Source organism: Apus apus, chromosome W (genome assembly GCF_020740795.1).
Source record: "Apus apus isolate bApuApu2 chromosome W, bApuApu2.pri.cur, whole genome shotgun sequence".
Lineage (NCBI taxonomy): Eukaryota > Metazoa > Chordata > Aves > Apodiformes > Apodidae > Apus > Apus apus.
The window spans coordinates 7,331,477-7,349,553 of NC_067311.1; the positions used below are offsets into that span (position 1 = coordinate 7,331,477).

The following is an 18,077-nucleotide window of genomic DNA, read 5'->3' on the forward strand; positions in this document are numbered from 1 at the left end:
CCCAGGCTTCTTGGGCTCCTTTGTTTTTGAGGGCTGCTTCCCAAGGGACTCTCCGAACCAGCATCCTGAAGAGACCAAAGTCAGCCCTCCGGAAGTCCAAGGTAGAGGTTTTGCTGATGACCCTCCTAACTTCACCACATATTGAAAATTCTATCATATCATGGTTGCTGTGCCCAAGACAACCTCCAACCACTACATCTTCCACCAGCCCTTCCCTGTTTGTAAACAGTAGGTCTAGCATGGCACTACCCCTGGTAGGCTCACTTACCAGCTGTAGCAGGAAGTTATCTTCCATACATTCCAGAAACCTCCTGGATTGCCCCCTTTCTGCTGTGTTGTACTTCCAGCAGACATCTGGTAAGTTGAAGTCCCTCACGAGAACAAGGGCTAGTGAATGCGAGACATCTCCGCGTTGTTGAAAGAACATCTCGTCAGTCTCTTTATCCTGGACGGGTGGTCTGTAGCAGACTCCTGCTAGGATATCAGCCTCATTGGCCTTCCCCTTTATCCTTACCCATATACATTCTGTCTTGGTGTGTCTAACATTGAATTCTAGGCAGTCAATTTATCAGTATAAGTACTCCAAAATTTATTTAGAAATCTAATATATTGAAAGGCAGTAGTTAGTTCATGGGCATCTGCAACAAAAAAGCAAAACCAAAACAACACTGCAAACATTATTAGTTACAGTGGTTTCTAAGAAGAAGAAATTAACACAATCTATGTAATTCACCTGAAGAATAAAGATCACTGAACTTCTGCTTTACAAAGTGTATAATGCTATATTTTAAATTAAATTAATGCTAGATTTTTACTTACTTACTTGAGAAAGTACATTTATGATACTACTCTAAACCAAAGGACTGGTGTTGATACCTACATTTTATACAGAGACATCCATAAATATGGCAAGTGAGGCTCATTCCTGACACTGATCTGAGGAACAATGGTTGGGAAGGACAGCAAGTACATGGAGGAACAAATTAAAGCCTGAAGATAAAATAAGGAAACAAAAGTATGCTTACACAAAAATGTGAATCAAATTGCCTATCTGCATCTGGAGTAAGAAACTACCTTACCCAGTAAAAAGAGCCATCACAAATCATCTCTCATTTAAAAAAAAAACAAAGTAGATATAGACAAACTAGTTTCAGGCTTCCATGTCTATGAAATTTAAATATTAAATACAAGTTGGTTAAAATATTGCTAATAGCACAAACAAAACCCAGTATTTTACTTATTACTCAATGCAAGTTTTTACAGAAAAAATTATGAAATAACCAGATCTTGCTGTATTCAGAGTATTTATTTACACATCTAACAGTCCAGAAGTAACTTGTCATTGACTTATTTTAAGTACCTTCATTACACACTGTCCTTTACTGCAAAACAGCCAAAAATGCATTCAGAACTACTTTCATAATTATTATTTTAAGGCATTTTATGGCAGACAGGTGCATCCAAGGTTGGTTTTCTTTTAAGAATATGCAATCTGTATTAGTTACTGTAAAGATCTTTGCATTACTGTTCATACTCAACTTATCAATTTATGTTATGGGTCATTTATTTAAATGTGGGGTTTTAATGTTTTTTACAACCCCTCCCCCCCAAAAAATGTATTTGCCCTTCAGTTTTTCATTCTTAAACATGCTACTCTAACATAATTAGGAGCTAACTATGTTCTCACCCAACCCCCACCTGTCTGCCCTACAATGGAACTACTACTACTTTTAGGGATTATACCCCTGTGAGCCCAAGACCTGCATGTATTTAACAATAACTCTTAATCTGTCTACAGTGCCTCCTTCAGAAGATCTCAAGCAGTTCATTAGCAGTTAAGTCTACCAACACCCCTGTGAGGTAAACATGGCACTATCACCAATTTATAGAACCAAGACTTGTGAATGCAGCACAATCACATGCAAGCATTCACTAATCTACAAGGGCAGCTTCTTAACTTTAAGCTTTGAACGAAAGAACAAGCACAAATGCAGGTCGGGTGGAGAATGGATTGAGAACAGCCTTGAGGAGAAGGACCTGGGGGGTGTTGGTTGATGAAAAGCTCAACATGAGCCAGCAATGTGTGCTTGCAGCCCAGAAAGCCAACCATGTCCTGGGCTGCATTAAAAGAAGCATGGCCAGCAGGTCAAAGGAGGTGCCCCTCTGCACTCGTGAGATCTCACCTGGAGTACTGTGTCCAGTTCTGAAGCCCTCAATACAGGAAGGACATGGAGCTCTTGGAGCGAGTCCAGAGGAGGGCCACAAAGATGATCAGAGGGCTGGAGCACCTCTCCTATGAAGACAGGCTGAGAGAGTTGGGGTTGTTCAGCCTGGAGATGAGAAGGCTCTGGGGAGACTTTATAAACAGCCTCCCAGCCCTACAGGAAAGCTGGAGAGGGACTTTTTACAAGGGTGTGTAGTGATAGGATGAGGGGTAATGGTTTTAAGCTGGAAGAGGGGAGATTCAGGTTAGACATTAGGAAGAAATTCTTTAGTATGAGGGTGGTGAGACACTGGAACAGGTTCCCTCCCTGGAAGTGGTCAAGGCCAGGTTGGATGGGGCTTTGAGCAACCTGACTAGTGGAAGGTGTCCCTGCCCATGCAGGGAGGTTGGGACTAGATGATCTTTAAGGTCTCTTCCAACCCTAGCAAAAAAAATAGAATAAAATATACTCCAGTCTTAAACATTTGTATTAGCATTCCCACAGGGCTAAGCAGTGGGGGAGATTAAAGCAAAGTGCTAGGTAGACTGCTGCTCTGCCATCTCAGACAGGTTGTTTTGGAATGTTTATATAGATGGCTGGACTGGCTGAACTGTTTGCCACACTTTAAACAGGCATAAGGCTTTTCTCCTGTATGCACACGAATGTGCTTCTTACAGTCTGTTAGGGTCAAAAAAGTCTTGCAGCAGATCTTACAGGCATATTTACGAGCACCTTCAACAACCAAGACATTATGTTCAGATAAGGCCTTCTTACACTTTGAAAGAACATCTGCAGATGCCTTTGTCAATTGGGTTGGACCAGGTTGTGAAGGATGTCCATTTTCAAAAGTGGTCCCATTGATTAACAGCAGAGAACTGGAAGTGTTATCCTGTAGCTGGGAGCTCCTGACAGAGGTCACAACAGGCATTTTGGGGGCTATGCGACAATAGCCAGGAAAGCTACTAGCTCCACCTCTTACAGATCCCATCACTGTCCTTGATGAAGAGTGCAGGCCCAAACTTGACCTTGGAAAAGCCATACCAAATTGTTCTGCAGCCCTGAACCCACAAGTCTGTACACATGGAAGAGCCATTGCATCCTGCATTGGTCTAACAAAATGAGAGACTGCAGTCTCACTGAACGGATTCTCTACATGACAAACTGTAACAGAGGAATGATTACTAGCAGGCCCAGACTCTGGACTCAATAGGTAAGAGGCATCACCACCCATTCTGCAATCTTTAGTTGTATTCAGAATGTTATCATTGCTATTTTGACTTGCACCAAAGTTACCACCTCTGCTTTTATTCAGGAAATTTGAGATACTGAAAGTGGACTTCTGTTCCAGGTTATTTGACACTTTCATAATATGGATGCCTCCCATCCTATCAGTACTAGACTGGGGGTCAGAAAAGCTATGATCACTGTTTTCAGGACTCAGTTCTTTCTTCTCCGCACTCACCACTCCTTCCACTTCAACAGATTCACTGCCTTCTGCTTGAGAAGTGACATTGCTCACTTCATCTTGAAGCTCTGGGGAACTCAAAGGCTCAAATTTAACTACCACCCTCATGTGTTCTTTTTCATTTAGACTGACCTCTGTATTTTTGCATGGGAAGTTGTTTTTTTCAGAAGTAGCTTCCTGATCAAAACTGGTTTCCACTTGTATCACCTGAGATGAGATGGATATCTGTGAAATGTTATCTGATTGGCTGAGCACTTGAGCATCTTCTTGAGCACCAAAAGTCTGATCAAACATAATATTATTATCCTCTTGTTTATCAATAACAGCATCAGCTTTAGAATTGTCCACATTCTTCAGTGAATCTGATGAAAAAAAAACTTGTGAATGAACTACTGACTGCCTGCTCTCTGGAGTAACATCTGAAATGGACTCATCTATGGTAGGCCTGAATCGTTGTCTGGCCCGATCATCAGAAGACTGTTTACACTTGTGGACGTGCCAGATAGGAAAGGTAGTACATTGTTCTATATTACTTCTCATTGATGAGCTCATGGTATTTAGTTGTTCCTCTGTGCTCTGAGTGGAATTTAACACAGATCTCACAATGCTCAGCCCAAGCTGCTGAAGCATGAAAGATCTTTGAATGCGTGCATTTTGGTCTTGAACTCTATCACTAGGTGGAGACATTGGTAATGTTCTGGTAGTAAGGTAGTGTTTACATGCTTTAACAACAGAGTTCAAATGTAGGTGAGAAGCAGCCAGCAAGACATCCATTACATTGCTCTCCCCAAGCATTAGTGTAGAAGTGTACATCATATCAATCAGGGCAGCAAAAGCTTCTGCTGTCACTACTTCACTGTCCAGCTGAATCATGTTCATAGTTTGATCATCCTCTGCTACAGTAAAGAGAGCTTGGAAGTGTGTGCTACATGCTGCCAGAACAGAGCGATGGGCTTTGAAATGTCTGTTTCCCACCACAATGACACAGTCACAAAGTTGGCCATGAAGCCTCTGGTAGTTTAACTGCTGAAAGACTTGCTCAAAATGTCCTGGAAAATCCATGATTCTCTAAAATAAAGCAGAAGAAGCTATAATGCTGAAAAAGGATGAAGTTTGACTTAGATCACAGTGAGAACAGTTTTTAAAAAATGATAGCTAAGAGATAGATGACCAAAAACTTACCTTAATTTCCCACCACCATAAAGATATTATACTCATACTGGCAAACCTGTAAAGGAGCACAAAAACAAACAAAAGAACCTCCAAACTAGAATCTGTTATGGAGTTAACATAGTATAGTAGCTAACATCACATTGAACATGTCACAGGTTGCTCTACTGTGAGCTGAATAATGCAATGTGGTTCCTGTTAATTCCTGTTCAAATTAAAACACCTCTTCAGTAAACCATCCAATCCTGATATAAAAATTTTTACTTGTGAAGAAGCCAACAGTCTTTGAGAAATTGTTCCTCATACTGAAAAATTTGAGCTTTAACTCTAGTCTAAATTGATCTAGCTTCACCTTTAGGAGTATACAAGGAACCAATTGCTACAAAAAACTTAATTCTAATATCTGCCTTCTGCATAAGAACTTTTAAAATAAAATTATTTTCATGTGTGTGCAGCCATGAACTACAAACAGAATTTGCACACAGAATTCCAGCTAGACATTTAACCTTTTATTAGGTTGTCCTGGTTTGAACCAGGATGAAGCCAATTTTCCTTTTACTGTTGTTGGTTTTTTTTTCTTCAGTGAGCTCTCTTTTAACTAGCAGCGTGTTCCAGCTAGTGGACTGATAACACTGGAATGTTTATGTTACTGCTGAGATTCCAAGGTCGCATCTTTGCCCTGCCGGCTCAGACACTACAGGGAGAAGGAGAGTCGTATCTATGACCCCCCCGTGGGAGGCTGGACTAGAAGGACAGCAAAACTGACCAAAGTATTCTATTCCATATATCTACGTAAGCTCAGAGGAAGGTCAGAGATCACAGAAGACAACTTCCTTCCTTCTTCTTCTTCCCTTTTCTTCCATCCATGGCTGGCATCCAGGGAAGACTCCATCTATCCATCACCATCGACCCCTAGGCTCATGCATTCCTCATAACTCTACCCTCAGCCCCTGTCTGCTCTGCCGCTCTCTCCGGCAGTGGTCTGGGACTTTTCAAGACTGTTCACAGCTAAGGAGAGTGCCGTGGGAATTGCTAGGGGTGGGGGGAGGCAAGAAGCTTTTGCACATTCCTGAACACATTTGTATATAACTGTACATATTTTCTTTTATAATTAGTGTTTAATTAAAGCTATCTAGTTTAGTTTTCAATACAGAAAAGTCTCTCTCTGTAATTTTATCTCTCCTTCCCTACCTGGGGGAGGGAGGAGGGGATCGAAAGCATTGTTGTCTCTGGTTTAATTGCCGATCCTGAGTCAAATTGTGACATTGGTTTATGTGGAAGGCTTTGGTAGCAAGGGGTTACAGGGTTGGCTTCTGTGAGAAGATGCCAGATGTTGCTCCTGTGTCAGGTGGAGCCACTTTCAGCTGGCTCCAAGATGGACCCACTGATGGCCAAAGCTGAGCCAATCATCAACATTGGTAGTTCCTGTATGATATATTTAAGAAAGGGTAAAATACGCTGTGCAACAGCAGCTGGGAGAGAGTAGAATATGTGAGAGAAACAACCCTGTAGACACCAAGGTCAGGGAAGAAGGGAGATGAGGTGCTACAGGTGCTAGAGCAGATTCCCCTGCAGCCCATGGTGAAGACCATGGTGAGGCGAGTTGTTACCCTTGCAGCTCATGGAGGTCCACAGTGGAGCAGATATCTACCCTGCAGCCTAGGGAGGACCCCATGCCAGAGCAGGTGGGTGTGCCCCGAAGGAAGCTGCAGCCCATGGATAGCCAACACAGGGGCAGACTCCCGAGAGGAACTGCAGCCCATGAAGAGGAGCCCATGCAGGAGCAGGTTTTCTGGTAGGACCTGTGATCCCATGGAGGATCCATGCTGAAGCAGTCTGCTCCTGAAGGACTACACCCCATGGAAAGGACCCATGCTGGAGCAGTTTGTGAAGAACTGCAACCCATGGGAAGGACCCACATTAGAGAAAGTCATGGCTTGGGAGCCAGGTGTGCATGTGTCTCTAAGGGTGATGCACCTGGAGGAATTGGCTATTGGAGGGACCAGAGGGTTCAAACTAACTGCCAAACAGACCATGGGGTCTAGGGGTGGAATGAGACTCATTTATGTTTGTGTGTGTGTTTCTGTGGGAGGCAACTGGGGAGACTGGGGGGATCCAGGGACCAGCTACTGGTTAGACTGTATAAATCCAGTACCTGGATGGATCCACATTGTATATACATACATATTTCCCACTAATGGACCTTCATCCTGATCAGCCAGAGAGGGGAACAGGATGAGGCCATTGTTGCTGTTTGTCTGAGTGCTGAGCGTTTCTATCTGTGTTGTTCTGTGTTGTTGGCCATGCATATATATGTATTACATATGTATTTGTGTACCTACTGGGAATACATTCTCAGCCTTGCTACTGGTTGGATCTGGTGATATGGAGCTGTGGCAGACTTGCTTCTATGGTGCTGCCAGATTCAGCAATTCCCTAACAAGAGATCAGGATGTTTCCCATCTTGATTGAACTACTGAGCACTGTAGAGTGTGTGCCACTTAAAAAAGGCCCAATGGCTTTCAGGTCACACGTTATTCAATTAGTTAACCAGAGTAGTACTGCAAACTGGTACTCCTGTACCACCAAATATAGGCAACACTGGCCCTATCTATTTAGTTTTTATCCCCATCCTAATGCCAAGCACAAGCATGACAGTTAAAGTAGAAAGTTTTATAAGGTTTGTTTATTTTTCAGGTTTGATAACTTATCACTAGGGTAATGTTGAATTATCGCCTGCTGGCTCTTGAGTTGGTGATTCTTAATCAATATCAACCAACTTAGAACAGGAACAACACAATATTGTTCAAAACTTTACTACAGATGGTTCCTAACTATCTGCATTAACCTCTAAATCTGACACTTTTCAAGATGTATGCATGTAAATAAGAAATTCTTCAGTCTTGGTAGCTCATTATAATAGAGGAACTCTTAATACTTCTTACAGATACTGGTGAAGGCCTGTCAAGGAAGACCTATCAGTTGCACTATAGTATTTTGCACAAGTAGTCAACACACCGAAGAATCAAATTATAATTATTTTAGTGTCAATAAGTAAATGCAGAAGGGGATGAGTGGCTTGCTAGTGCCAAAATGGTTGCTTAGTTACTATTTACTTTGAACTAAAATATGGTACAACTGAAATAAAAATAATTTTAAAAAAAGTTATTTGAACTACTTAACAAAAGACACTAAAATTTGAAGTGAACTCCTCCCCCAGTAACTCTGCATATCCGTCTGGGGGAAAATAAATAGCAATATTATGTAATATTCTTTAACCTGTTTCTCCACAAATAGCTCCCCATACAATGAATAGTTACCATGAACTGACAGGTTTATGATATTTTACTGCCTTCTTCATTATATTATTTAATTAGAAGTTAAAATATCATAATGGAAAATAATTTGGTTACCCAGTTTGTTTTTATTTTCCAAGAAGTGATTCCATCTCAGATATAGGTATATCTTTGCTTACATTGGTCTCAATTTCCAAAGACTACCCTTGTAACCAACAGGATCAAACCAGAGGCCAATAAGTGTGATATTGTGGCAGGAGTTTGTTACAGACAGGGTGAGAAAGCAGACAAAGACTTATTTAAACAACTTGAGGAACTCTACAGATCACAGATCAAGGGCAACAAGAGCTTCTACTACCACTTTAATAGTAAAAGACTGAACAAGGAGAAGGTGGGCCTAATGCTGAATGGGATGGGTGATCTAGTGACAATGGACATAGACGAGGCTGAGGTACTCAATGCCTTCTTGGCCCCAGTCTGCACCAACAAAGTCTCCCAGGCCTCTGTGCTTAGAGACACGGTTCAAGGAAAACTACCAACAGTGGATGAGGATTGAATCAGGGATTATTTCTGAGAACTTAATCTGTACAAATCCATGGGATCCATGGGACCAGATGGGTTGCATCCAAGGGTGCTGAGAGAACTGACTGGTTTCATAGTGAGGCTGTTCTCTTATCAGCTTTGAAAAGTCATAAAGATCAGGGGAATTCCCTGATGACTAGAGAAGGAGAAATGCTGCATTCATCAGAAAAAAAAAAAAAAAGCAAAAAAAAAAAAAGCCTAAAGTTCAGCCCAGGGTAACTTCAGTTCCTGGGGAAATAATGGAAAAAGCCTTCTTGGAACATATTTTTTGGCACATAAAGGAGAAGGCAATTGGAAACAATCAGCATGCATTTACCAAGGGGCTATCATGCCTAACCAAACTAATTGCCTTCTGTGATAAAATGGCAAGATTTGTGGATGAAGAGAGAGCACTGGATGTCATTTACCTCGACTTTAGCAGGGCTTTCAATACTGTATCCCACAATATTCTTGTATCTAAGTTGGGATATTATAGTCAGTATGGGTGGACAACTAGATGGGTTTAAAAATTAGTTGTATGATTGAGCTCAGAGAGTAGTGGTTAATGGGTTGTACTCTACCGGGATGCCTGTGACAAGTGGGATACTGCAGGGGTCTATCCTGGGACCTGTCCTGTTTGAAATCTTTATCAAACACCTGGAGGAGGTGATACATCTTGCTCTTGTCAAGTTTGCAGGAGTTGGGAGGATTAAGTAAATACACTCAAGGGCAGGGCTGCCGTTCAGAGCGACCTAGACAGGTTGGAGAAATGGGCTGACAGGAACTGAATTTAATTCAACAAGGATAAATGCCAAGTCCTGCACCTAGGGAAAAAAGAACCCCTGGCATCAATACCATCTGGGGACTGGCTGGGGAGCAGCTCTGCTGAAAAGGACCCGACGATCTTGGAAAACAGCAAGCCAAACATGAGCCAGAACTGTGCCCTGGCAACAAAGGTGGTCAGCAGTATCCTGGGCTATATTGCCAGGAGCATAGCTAGTAGATTGAGGAAAATTATTATCCTCCTTGGTGCTGATTAGATCACATCTAGAATGCTGTGTCAAATTTTGGGCACCTGAATACAAGAAAGTAATTGATAAAGTGGATCAAATTCAGCAGAGGGCCACCAAGATGTCAGGAGACTGGAGTATTTGCACTATGAGGAGAGGCTGAGGGAACTGTGCTTGTTCAGCCTGGAGGAAGGAAGGCTGCAGGAGCATGTAATAGCAGCTCCCCAGTGCCTATGACTAGGCTATCAAGAAGACAGAGCCAGGCTCTTCATGGTGTTGCATAGTGGGAAGATGACAATGGGCACAAATTGAAACAAGTAAGGTTCATGTTGACTCTAAGGAAACTGTTTTTCACCATGAGGACAGTCAAGCAGTGCAACAGGGGCTCTGAGAAGTTGTGCAGTCTCCAGTCTTGGAGGTTTTCAATCCCTAATTAGAGAAAACCCTGAGCAAGCTGGTCTGAATTCAGTGTTGACCCTGCTTTAAGCAGGAGGTTGGACTAGAGACCTCCAGAAGTCCCTTCCAACCTGAATTGTTCTCTTTTTTTTTTCTTCTAGCCTGAGAAGAGATTCTCTGTAAAGAAGTGGAACTGCCAAAATAAAAGACACCTAAACACAGTGTTGAGTTTGGAAAGCAGCCATTGCATTCTTTTGTTTAGCCTTTTCCCAGTGCCTGCATCAGGAACGATGCGGGGATTCAGAGAAGCAACCTGAGTGTTTGTGTCCTGAGCAGGATCAGGTTTTCAAGCTCTGCTGCGTAGACTGCCACCAGCTTCTCGGCAGCAGGTACTGCAGAGCTCACTGCCTGCGTGGATGAGAGAAAGTGACCAAAGAATCAGCAGCTAGGATTCCAGGCGGCTTGCAGAAGACTGCCGCGTGCTGATTTTAGTCTCCCTACTCCTGTCCAGTCGTCACCTACTCCGCAGAACGTATCTCTTGCGGTTCCCACTGATGAGCGTGTCCCAAGACACCACTACCAGTCTGGAGCGCGGGGACGAATTGATGCAGCCCAGCTACCGTACACCAACCCACCCCCCACCGCTGCTTCCGGGTACTCCCCGCCCCCCTCCGCGCTGCCGCGACAGCCTAGGACGCTCATGCTGCAGAGGCAGCAGCGGTACAGCCCGGCGCGACCTTCATCACGGGCGGGAATCCTTATGAGACAGGACGCGAGAGAGAGGCCCCACAGGGTGGCTCCGCCGCAGTGGAGAGAGATGCGAGCAGCAGCACACGCTCTCCTCAGCGACTCACCTGTCGCGTCTTCCATGCCACCTGAAAACGCAATTTGGAGATAAAAGTTGCCACTGCCGCCGGCCAAACTGGACGCTGCCCCACCACCTCACATCTTGATGACGTAGGAAGTGCAGCACAGAAACCCAAGTCCAGTCAACGACACGTGACCAAGATAAAGAGTAGCTGGGAGGAGTAAGCCCTCCCCTTTCTTCAGCTGATCTCAGAGCTGCCTGGGTACAGCCTGGCTGCAGAAGGGTTTTGTGAGTGTCATGATACCCCTCATGCTTGGTGAGCTGTGCTTGCGGAAGGATACATATCAGGGTAAAATATGCTGTGCAACAGCAGCTGGGAGAGAGAGGAGTGAGAAAACGTGAGAGAAACAATCCTGCAGATACCAAGGAGGAGGAAGAGGTGCTCCAGGCACTGGAGCAGATTCCCTTGCAGCCTGTGGTGTTGACCGCACCACACAGCTTGGTGTTCTTGGCATACTTGCTGGGGGTGCTCTCAATTTCACTGTCCATGTCACCGACAAAGATGTTAAACAGTGCTGCTCCCAGTACTGACCCCTGAGGAGCACCACTTGTCACTGATCTCTACTTGGATGTCGAGCTGTTGACTGTGACTCTTTGAGTGCAACCACCCAGCCAAGTCTTTATCCACCGAGTGGTCCACCCATCAACTCCATGTCTCTCTAATTTAGAGACAAGGATGTTGCTAAGACAGTGTCAAATTCTTTGCACAAGTCCAGGTAGATAACATCAGTTGCTCTTCCCTTATCCACCAATGCTGTAACCACATTGTAGAAGGCCAGCAAATTTATCAGGTACAATTTGCCCTTAGTGAAGCCATGTTGGCTGTCACCAATCACCTCCTTATTTTCCATGTGTCTTAGCATAGTTTCCAGGAGGATCTTCTCCATGATTTTTCTGGGCACAGAGGGGAGACTGACTGGTCTGTAGTTCCCCGAGTCTTTTTTTTTTTTTTTTCTTTTTCCTTTTTAAAAATGGGGATTATTTCATTTTCCAGTTAGTGGGAACTTCACTGATTTGCCATGACTTCTCAAATACGATGGATAGTGGCTTAGCAACTTCATCTGCCATTTCCCCCAGGACCCGTGGATGCATATTATCAGCTCCCATTGACTTGTGCACCTTCAGGTTCCTTAGATGGTCTTGAACCTGATCTACCCCTATTGTGGGTGGTTTTCCTTTCTCCCAGTCCCGGCCTTTGCCTTTTGTGACTTGGGTGGCGTGGCTTGAGCCCTTGCCAGTGAAGACTGAGGCAAAAAAGTCATTGAGTACCTCAGGCTTCTCCATATCCTGCATTACCAGGTCTCCTGTTTCCTTCTGGAGAGGGCTTACATTGTCCTTAGTCTTCCTTTTATCACTGACGTACCTGTAGAAGCTTTTCTGGTTACCCTTGATGTCCCTGGCCAGATTTGATTCTATCAGGGCTTTAGCTTTCCTAATCTGATCCCTGGCTGCTTGGACAACTTCTTTGTCCTCCTGTCCTTGCTTCCACCCTCTGCAGGCTTCCTTTTTGTGTTTGTGTCCAGGAGCTCCTTGTTCATCCATGCAGGCCTCCTGGCATTTTTATCTGACTTCCTCTTTGTTGGGATGCATGGCTCCTGAGCTTGGAGAAGGTGATCCTTGTGGATAAGCTCAGGAAGTGTGAGTTAGAAGAGCAGACAGTGAGATGGATTGAGAACTGCCTAAACAATAGAGCCCAGAGGGTTGTGATCACTGGTGCAGAGTCCAGTTGGAGACCTGTGACTAGTGGTGTTCCCCAGGGGTCAGTACTGGGCCCAGTCTTATTCAACATCTTCGTCAATGACCTGGATGAGGGGATGGAGTGTATCCTCAGCAAGTTTGCTGATGATACGAAACTGGGAGGATTGGCTGATACACCTGAAGGCTGTGCAGCCATTCAGCAAGATCTAGACAGACTGGAGAGCTGGGCAAAGATGAACCTAATGAGGTTCAACTAGAATAAGTGTAGAGTCCTACACCTGGGGAGAAAAACCACCAGTATCGATATAGATTAGGGGTTGACCTGCTAGAAAGCAGCCCCATGGAGAAGGACCTTGGGGTCCTGATGGACAACAAGTTATCCATGGGACAGCAAGGTGCCCTTGTGCCTTGTGGCCAAGAGAGCCAATAGTATCTTGGGATGTATTGAGAACAGTGTGGCCAGCAGGTCAAGGGAGGTTCTCCTCCCCCTCTACTCTGCCCTCGTAAGACCACATCTGGAGTATTGTGTCCAATTCTGGGCTCCCCAGTTCAAGAGGGACGGGGATATGCTGGAAAGAGTCAAATGGAGGGTAACAAGGATGATTAAGGGACTGGAACATCTGTCATATGAGGAAAGGCTAAGAGACCTGTGGCTGTTTAGTCTTAAGAAGAGAAGTCTAAGAGGGGACCTTATTAATGTCTACAAATATCTGAAGGGTGGATGTCAAGCATGGGCCAATCTCTTTTCAGTGGTGCCCTGTGATAGGATGAGGGGAAACGGCACCAAGCTGCAACACAGGAAGTTCCACCTCAACATGAGGAAAAACATCTTTACTGTGAGGGTGACAGAGCACTGGAACAGGCTGCCCAGAGAGGTTGTGGAGTCTCCTTCTCTGGAGATATTCAAGACCCATCTGCATGCGTTCCTGTATGATCTGCCCTAGGTGTTCCTGCTGCAGCAGGGAGGTTGGACTCGATGATCTGGATGTGGCAAATCTCAGGATGTGGCATATCTCAAAGACTGGATGTAGCACTTAGTGCCATGGTCTAGCTGATGTGGTGGTGTTAGGTCATAGGCTGGACTTGATGAACTCAGAGGTCTTTTCCAGCCTCAATAATTCTGCGGTTCTGTTATTCTTTGATCTTTAGAGGTCCCTTCCAACCCTAATGATTCTATGATTCTATGAATATTAACCAGCTTTTTGGGCTCCTCTTCCTTCCAGGGCTTTATCCCATGCTACTCCACCAAGCAGGTCCCCGAAGAGGTCAAAGTCTACTCTCCTGAAGTCCAGGGCTTGACAGGCTTGAGAAGTGGGCCCATACCAACCTCATGAAGTTCAACAAGGCCAAGTGCAAGGTCCTGCACCTGGGTTGGGGCAATCCCAAGTACAAATACAGGTTGAGTGGAGAATGGATTGAGAACAGCCTTGAGGAGAAGGACCTGGGGGTGTTGGTCAATGAAAAGCTCAACATGAGCTGGCAATGTGCACTTGCAGCCCAGAAAGCCAACCATATCCTGGGCTGCATCCAAAGAAGCATGGCCAGCAGGTCAAGGGAGGTGATTCTGCCCCTCTACTCCACTCTCGTGAGACCCCACCTGGAGTACTGTGTCCAGTTCTGGAGCCCCCAACACAGGAAGGGGTTGTGGAGTGAGTCCAGAGGAGGGCCACAAAGATGATCAGAGGGCTGGAGCATCTCTCCAATTAAGACAGGCTGAGAGAGTTGGGGTTGTTCAGCCTGGAGAAGAGATGGCTCTGGGAAGACTTTATAGGGGCCTTCCAGTACCTGAAAGGGGCCTATAGGAAAGCTGGGGATGGGCTTTTCACCAGAGAGGGCAGTGATAGGACAAGGGGTAATGGTTTTAAACTGGAAGAGGGGAGATTTAAGTGAGACATTAGGAAGAAATTCATTAGTGTTAGGGTGGTGAGGCGCTGGAACAGGTTGCCCAGGGAGGTTATGGATGCCCCCTCCCTGGATGTGTTCAAGGCCAGGTTGAATGAATGAGGCTTTGAGCAACCTGGTCTAGTTTGAGGTGTCCCTGCTCATGCAAGGAGATTGGGACTAGATGATCTTTAAAGCCCCTTCCAACCCAAACAATTCTATGATTCATTTATGTGTTTGGAATAATTATGTCTGGCAATGGAAACTTCCCCCTCTGAAAAAAACCACCACGATCTTGATGTGAGAGTGAGGAGGAAGGAGCCAAAGACAAAATATTATGAAGTGACCGCAACCCCCATTCCCCATCACCCTGGGCTGCTTGGGGACAGGAGGAGGTAGAGGACACAGGACTGAATCTGAGCCTGGGAAGAAAGGAGGGGTGGAACTAAGGTGTTTTTAAATTTTTTTCTTAATTCTCATTATCCTGCTGTGTTACAATTGACAATAAATTCATTTCCCTATGACAAGTCTGTTTTGTCCGTGATGGTAATTGTAAGTGTGATGGTGTAGACTCCCCCTTCACTGAGTCACCTTGCAATGTGAACACCAGCCAACATTGTTCTTGTTTTAGTTACAAGGATGGTGAGCACAACATTGTTCTTGTTTCAATTGCAAGTGCAGTACTCTGAGACAATCTGGCACTTTCCAACCTTGCCTACTGGAGCACTGAGTTGAAACAATTGGGTACCTTCTTGTCCTAGTGCAAATACAGTGATTTGGGGTGATTAGGCACTCCCTAACCATACCTGGAACTCTCTTGCCTGGGAAATGTACCCATACCCCAGATGGTACTGTCAGTCTCTCTGCTGGAAAAATATAGAAAACATAACAATTGATGCCGTACAAGCGCTGCAGCAAGAAGTCACTCAAATATGACAGACTACCATTCAAAACCATCTAGCCTTAGACTACTCGCTGGCTGCATAAGGTGGCATTTGTATATTAGTAAATACTACCTGCTGTGTCTATGTCAACCAAGATCAATGCATTGAGACCGTGTGTCGCGGTCCAACGTCAGTAGCAGGCCACTGGAAGTCAGGATGTGTCCACAACTTCCTCTCTTATTGAGAGGTTTGATTTAAAAGGGACCGAGGGTTGCACGTAGCGGTCACCTCACTCAGAGGATCGGCCACTGCTGGACCGAATCTTAGAGTGGAAACTAAGGTACCGCCCTCACCACGCTCACAAACTATTACTGACACCGATATTTAAATTTACAAATTAAACGGTTTATTAGGAGAAAAGCCAAATTAAGGGACAAGGGTTCAGGAAAGGTAAGTTAGGGAATATATCAGGGAAATAATTCAAAAGTAATATGCTCTTATTAAATAACAATAAACACTCCCGAGAAGGGGTGCAAGGATCAAGGGAGTAAAAGGGAGGAGGACAAGCCCGATGAAAAAATCCTCTTTTAGAAGTCGCAATGTGTGTGAGTGTAAGTTGGAGGGACCAGAACCGCCAATAAGGGGAGGAGCAAGGGGAGTAGGGTATGTCACCAAATATGGGAAAAATAGCTTATCGACACAAATGTGATGTAGATAAGCAGACACTTCTTTATTGACGCAGGGAATAACTCCTCCTAGCGTATCCTAAGTTGCATTACGATCAACAGGTTTTTATATATTAAATTTCTATTGTCCAAAATATTTAACATAAAAATGCATATAATGCTCAGTTTAAATTATTCATTAAGTTTAACCTTTGCAGTGATTGGCCCCTTTGAGTTACATAACTTCATACATATTAATTTATAACAAAAATCATTGGTCACCCTATTGATTGTAGTCCCTGATATTCAAACCAGGTTGGGATGGGGAAAGGCGATATTCAAGTGGCATAACTGGTTACTGTGACCTTGGCTACTGTGTGATAGGTTCAGGAGTTATTATTGTATTCTTTCCACGGTAGCTGCTTAAGCATAATATCTTACTCTTTATGCAACACTAGACCTTAGTTACTTGTACGTACCACTTGTCTAGTACATGTGGTTTCTGTGACTACTGAAGTAGAACATAATTACCCATTCCCCCTCCCAATATGATTCCTATATGAACAGTTTCTCCTAAAAAGCTTGTCTTGGTCAGGCCCAACCAGGCCCAGGCCTTCTAAATAATCAACATTTAGTAAATTCAGTAACATTTCCCCACTTTGAAAGTTTTGAAAATTATTTCAGTACTTTCACAAAATAATACTACACTTTTGGTTCACTACATGCAGGTGGGAACCTTGTTACTATTTCTCTTAATTGGTTCAGTGTAAGAACAATATCCTCTATTTCTTTCATCACAGATTGGTCCACTACAAAGAAAAATGCATCTAAGCTGATAGATCTCTTATTGATTCAAAATAAGAATTTGGTAACTTTTGGCAATCAGCTCTATTCCCTGGGTATTTCCATATTTTCCAAATATTTTCTATTTGTTCTCTCCATTCAACACGGGGAACTTGTTTGCAGTGGGTAGTCTCATTTTTGTGCTCTAAATCGGTCAAATTCATTCTTAAAATTCCCCATGGAACTGATTCACCTACTGCTCTTGGCATTGGTCGGCAAGCAGTAATCTGTGTTACGTTCTGCAAGTTGGCAAATTCTTTAATCAAGTCAACCATCAAATTTTCTTCTGGTGCTTTCCTTGGGAGGTGTATCAGCTGATCTGTTTCTACCTGCCTTTTGTTCCTTGCCCTCAGATCTAACTTATCCTCATAAATCTCAGTTTCATTTTGTTTCTGAATTTTGGTGTCAAACCAGGCTCCCACTAGCATTAGTCTCCAAATCAAAATCAGACCTATAACAACAATCCCAAACTGCTATGTAAATTTATACATGTTTTAAGGTTAATTTTAAAGTTTCTGGATCTCTATTGATGATCTTCCATGAAGGGGGTGCCTTCTTTGCTCTGGTGTAGTGGATCCATGCCTCTGATTCTGCGATCTTGATAGCTGTAAAGGTAGTTAGTAGAACCTGAAAGGGTCCTTTCCAGCATTCCTGTAAAGGTTCAGAGGTCCATGTCCTCACATAGACGTTGTCTCCAGGTTGAAAATAATGTACTGGATTTTCTAAGGACAGGGGTCTGTTCCACACCACAGCATTCTGAAGTGCAGTTAAGGTTTTTCCTAGAGAAAGCAGATAGTTATACACATCCTGTTTTCCTTTTACATGCATGTTTGGATTCGGTTCTGGGGATTCATATGGTTTCCCATATAGTAATTCCTAAGGACTGACTGAGGTGCTACTTTTTGGCTGTACCCTGATTCGTAGCAAGGCCAATGGGAGTGCCTGAGGCCACTTCAAATTAGTTTCTTGACATATTTTGCTAATTTGTCTTTTTAGTATCTGATTCATCCTTTCTACTTTTCCACTAGATTGTGGCCTCCATGTTGTATGATAATCCCAAGTGATTCCCAGGGCTTTGCATACACTTTGCACAACTTCAGCAACAAAATGTAGACCTCTGTCCAAAGAGATCCCAA

The 18,077-nt window shown here is 43.9% G+C and overlaps 1 protein-coding gene across 2 annotated transcripts; it reads right to left on the reverse strand.

The window, feature by feature from the left end:
- Positions 1–564: 564 nt before the first annotated feature.
- LOC127395169 (zinc finger and BTB domain-containing protein 5-like) lies at positions 565–11,085 on the reverse strand. Of its 2 annotated transcripts, XM_051641693.1 has the most exons (3): positions 10,957–11,085; positions 4,852–4,897; positions 565–4,737 (listed from the first exon to the last, which is right to left on the reverse strand). In XM_051641693.1, the coding sequence occupies exons 2-3, from the start codon at positions 4,885–4,887 to the stop codon at positions 2,728–2,730; spliced, it is 2,046 nt and encodes a 681-aa protein (XP_051497653.1). In that variant the 5' UTR covers positions 4,888–4,897; positions 10,957–11,085; the 3' UTR covers positions 565–2,727. The 2 variants fall into 2 exon arrangements, with proteins under 2 accessions (XP_051497653.1, XP_051497654.1); XM_051641694.1 differs by lacking the exon at positions 4,852–4,897.
- Between the last annotated feature and the right edge of the window lie 6,992 nt (positions 11,086–18,077).

Coding starts and splice junctions, on each gene's coding strand:
- LOC127395169 (XM_051641693.1), bottom strand. CDS start 4,887: ATGAGTATAATATCTTTATGGTGGTGGGAAATTAAG. Junction 4,738..4,851: donor TATGGTGGTGGGAAATTAAG/GTAAGTTTTTGG, acceptor GCTTTATTTTAG/AGAATCATGGATTTTCCAGG.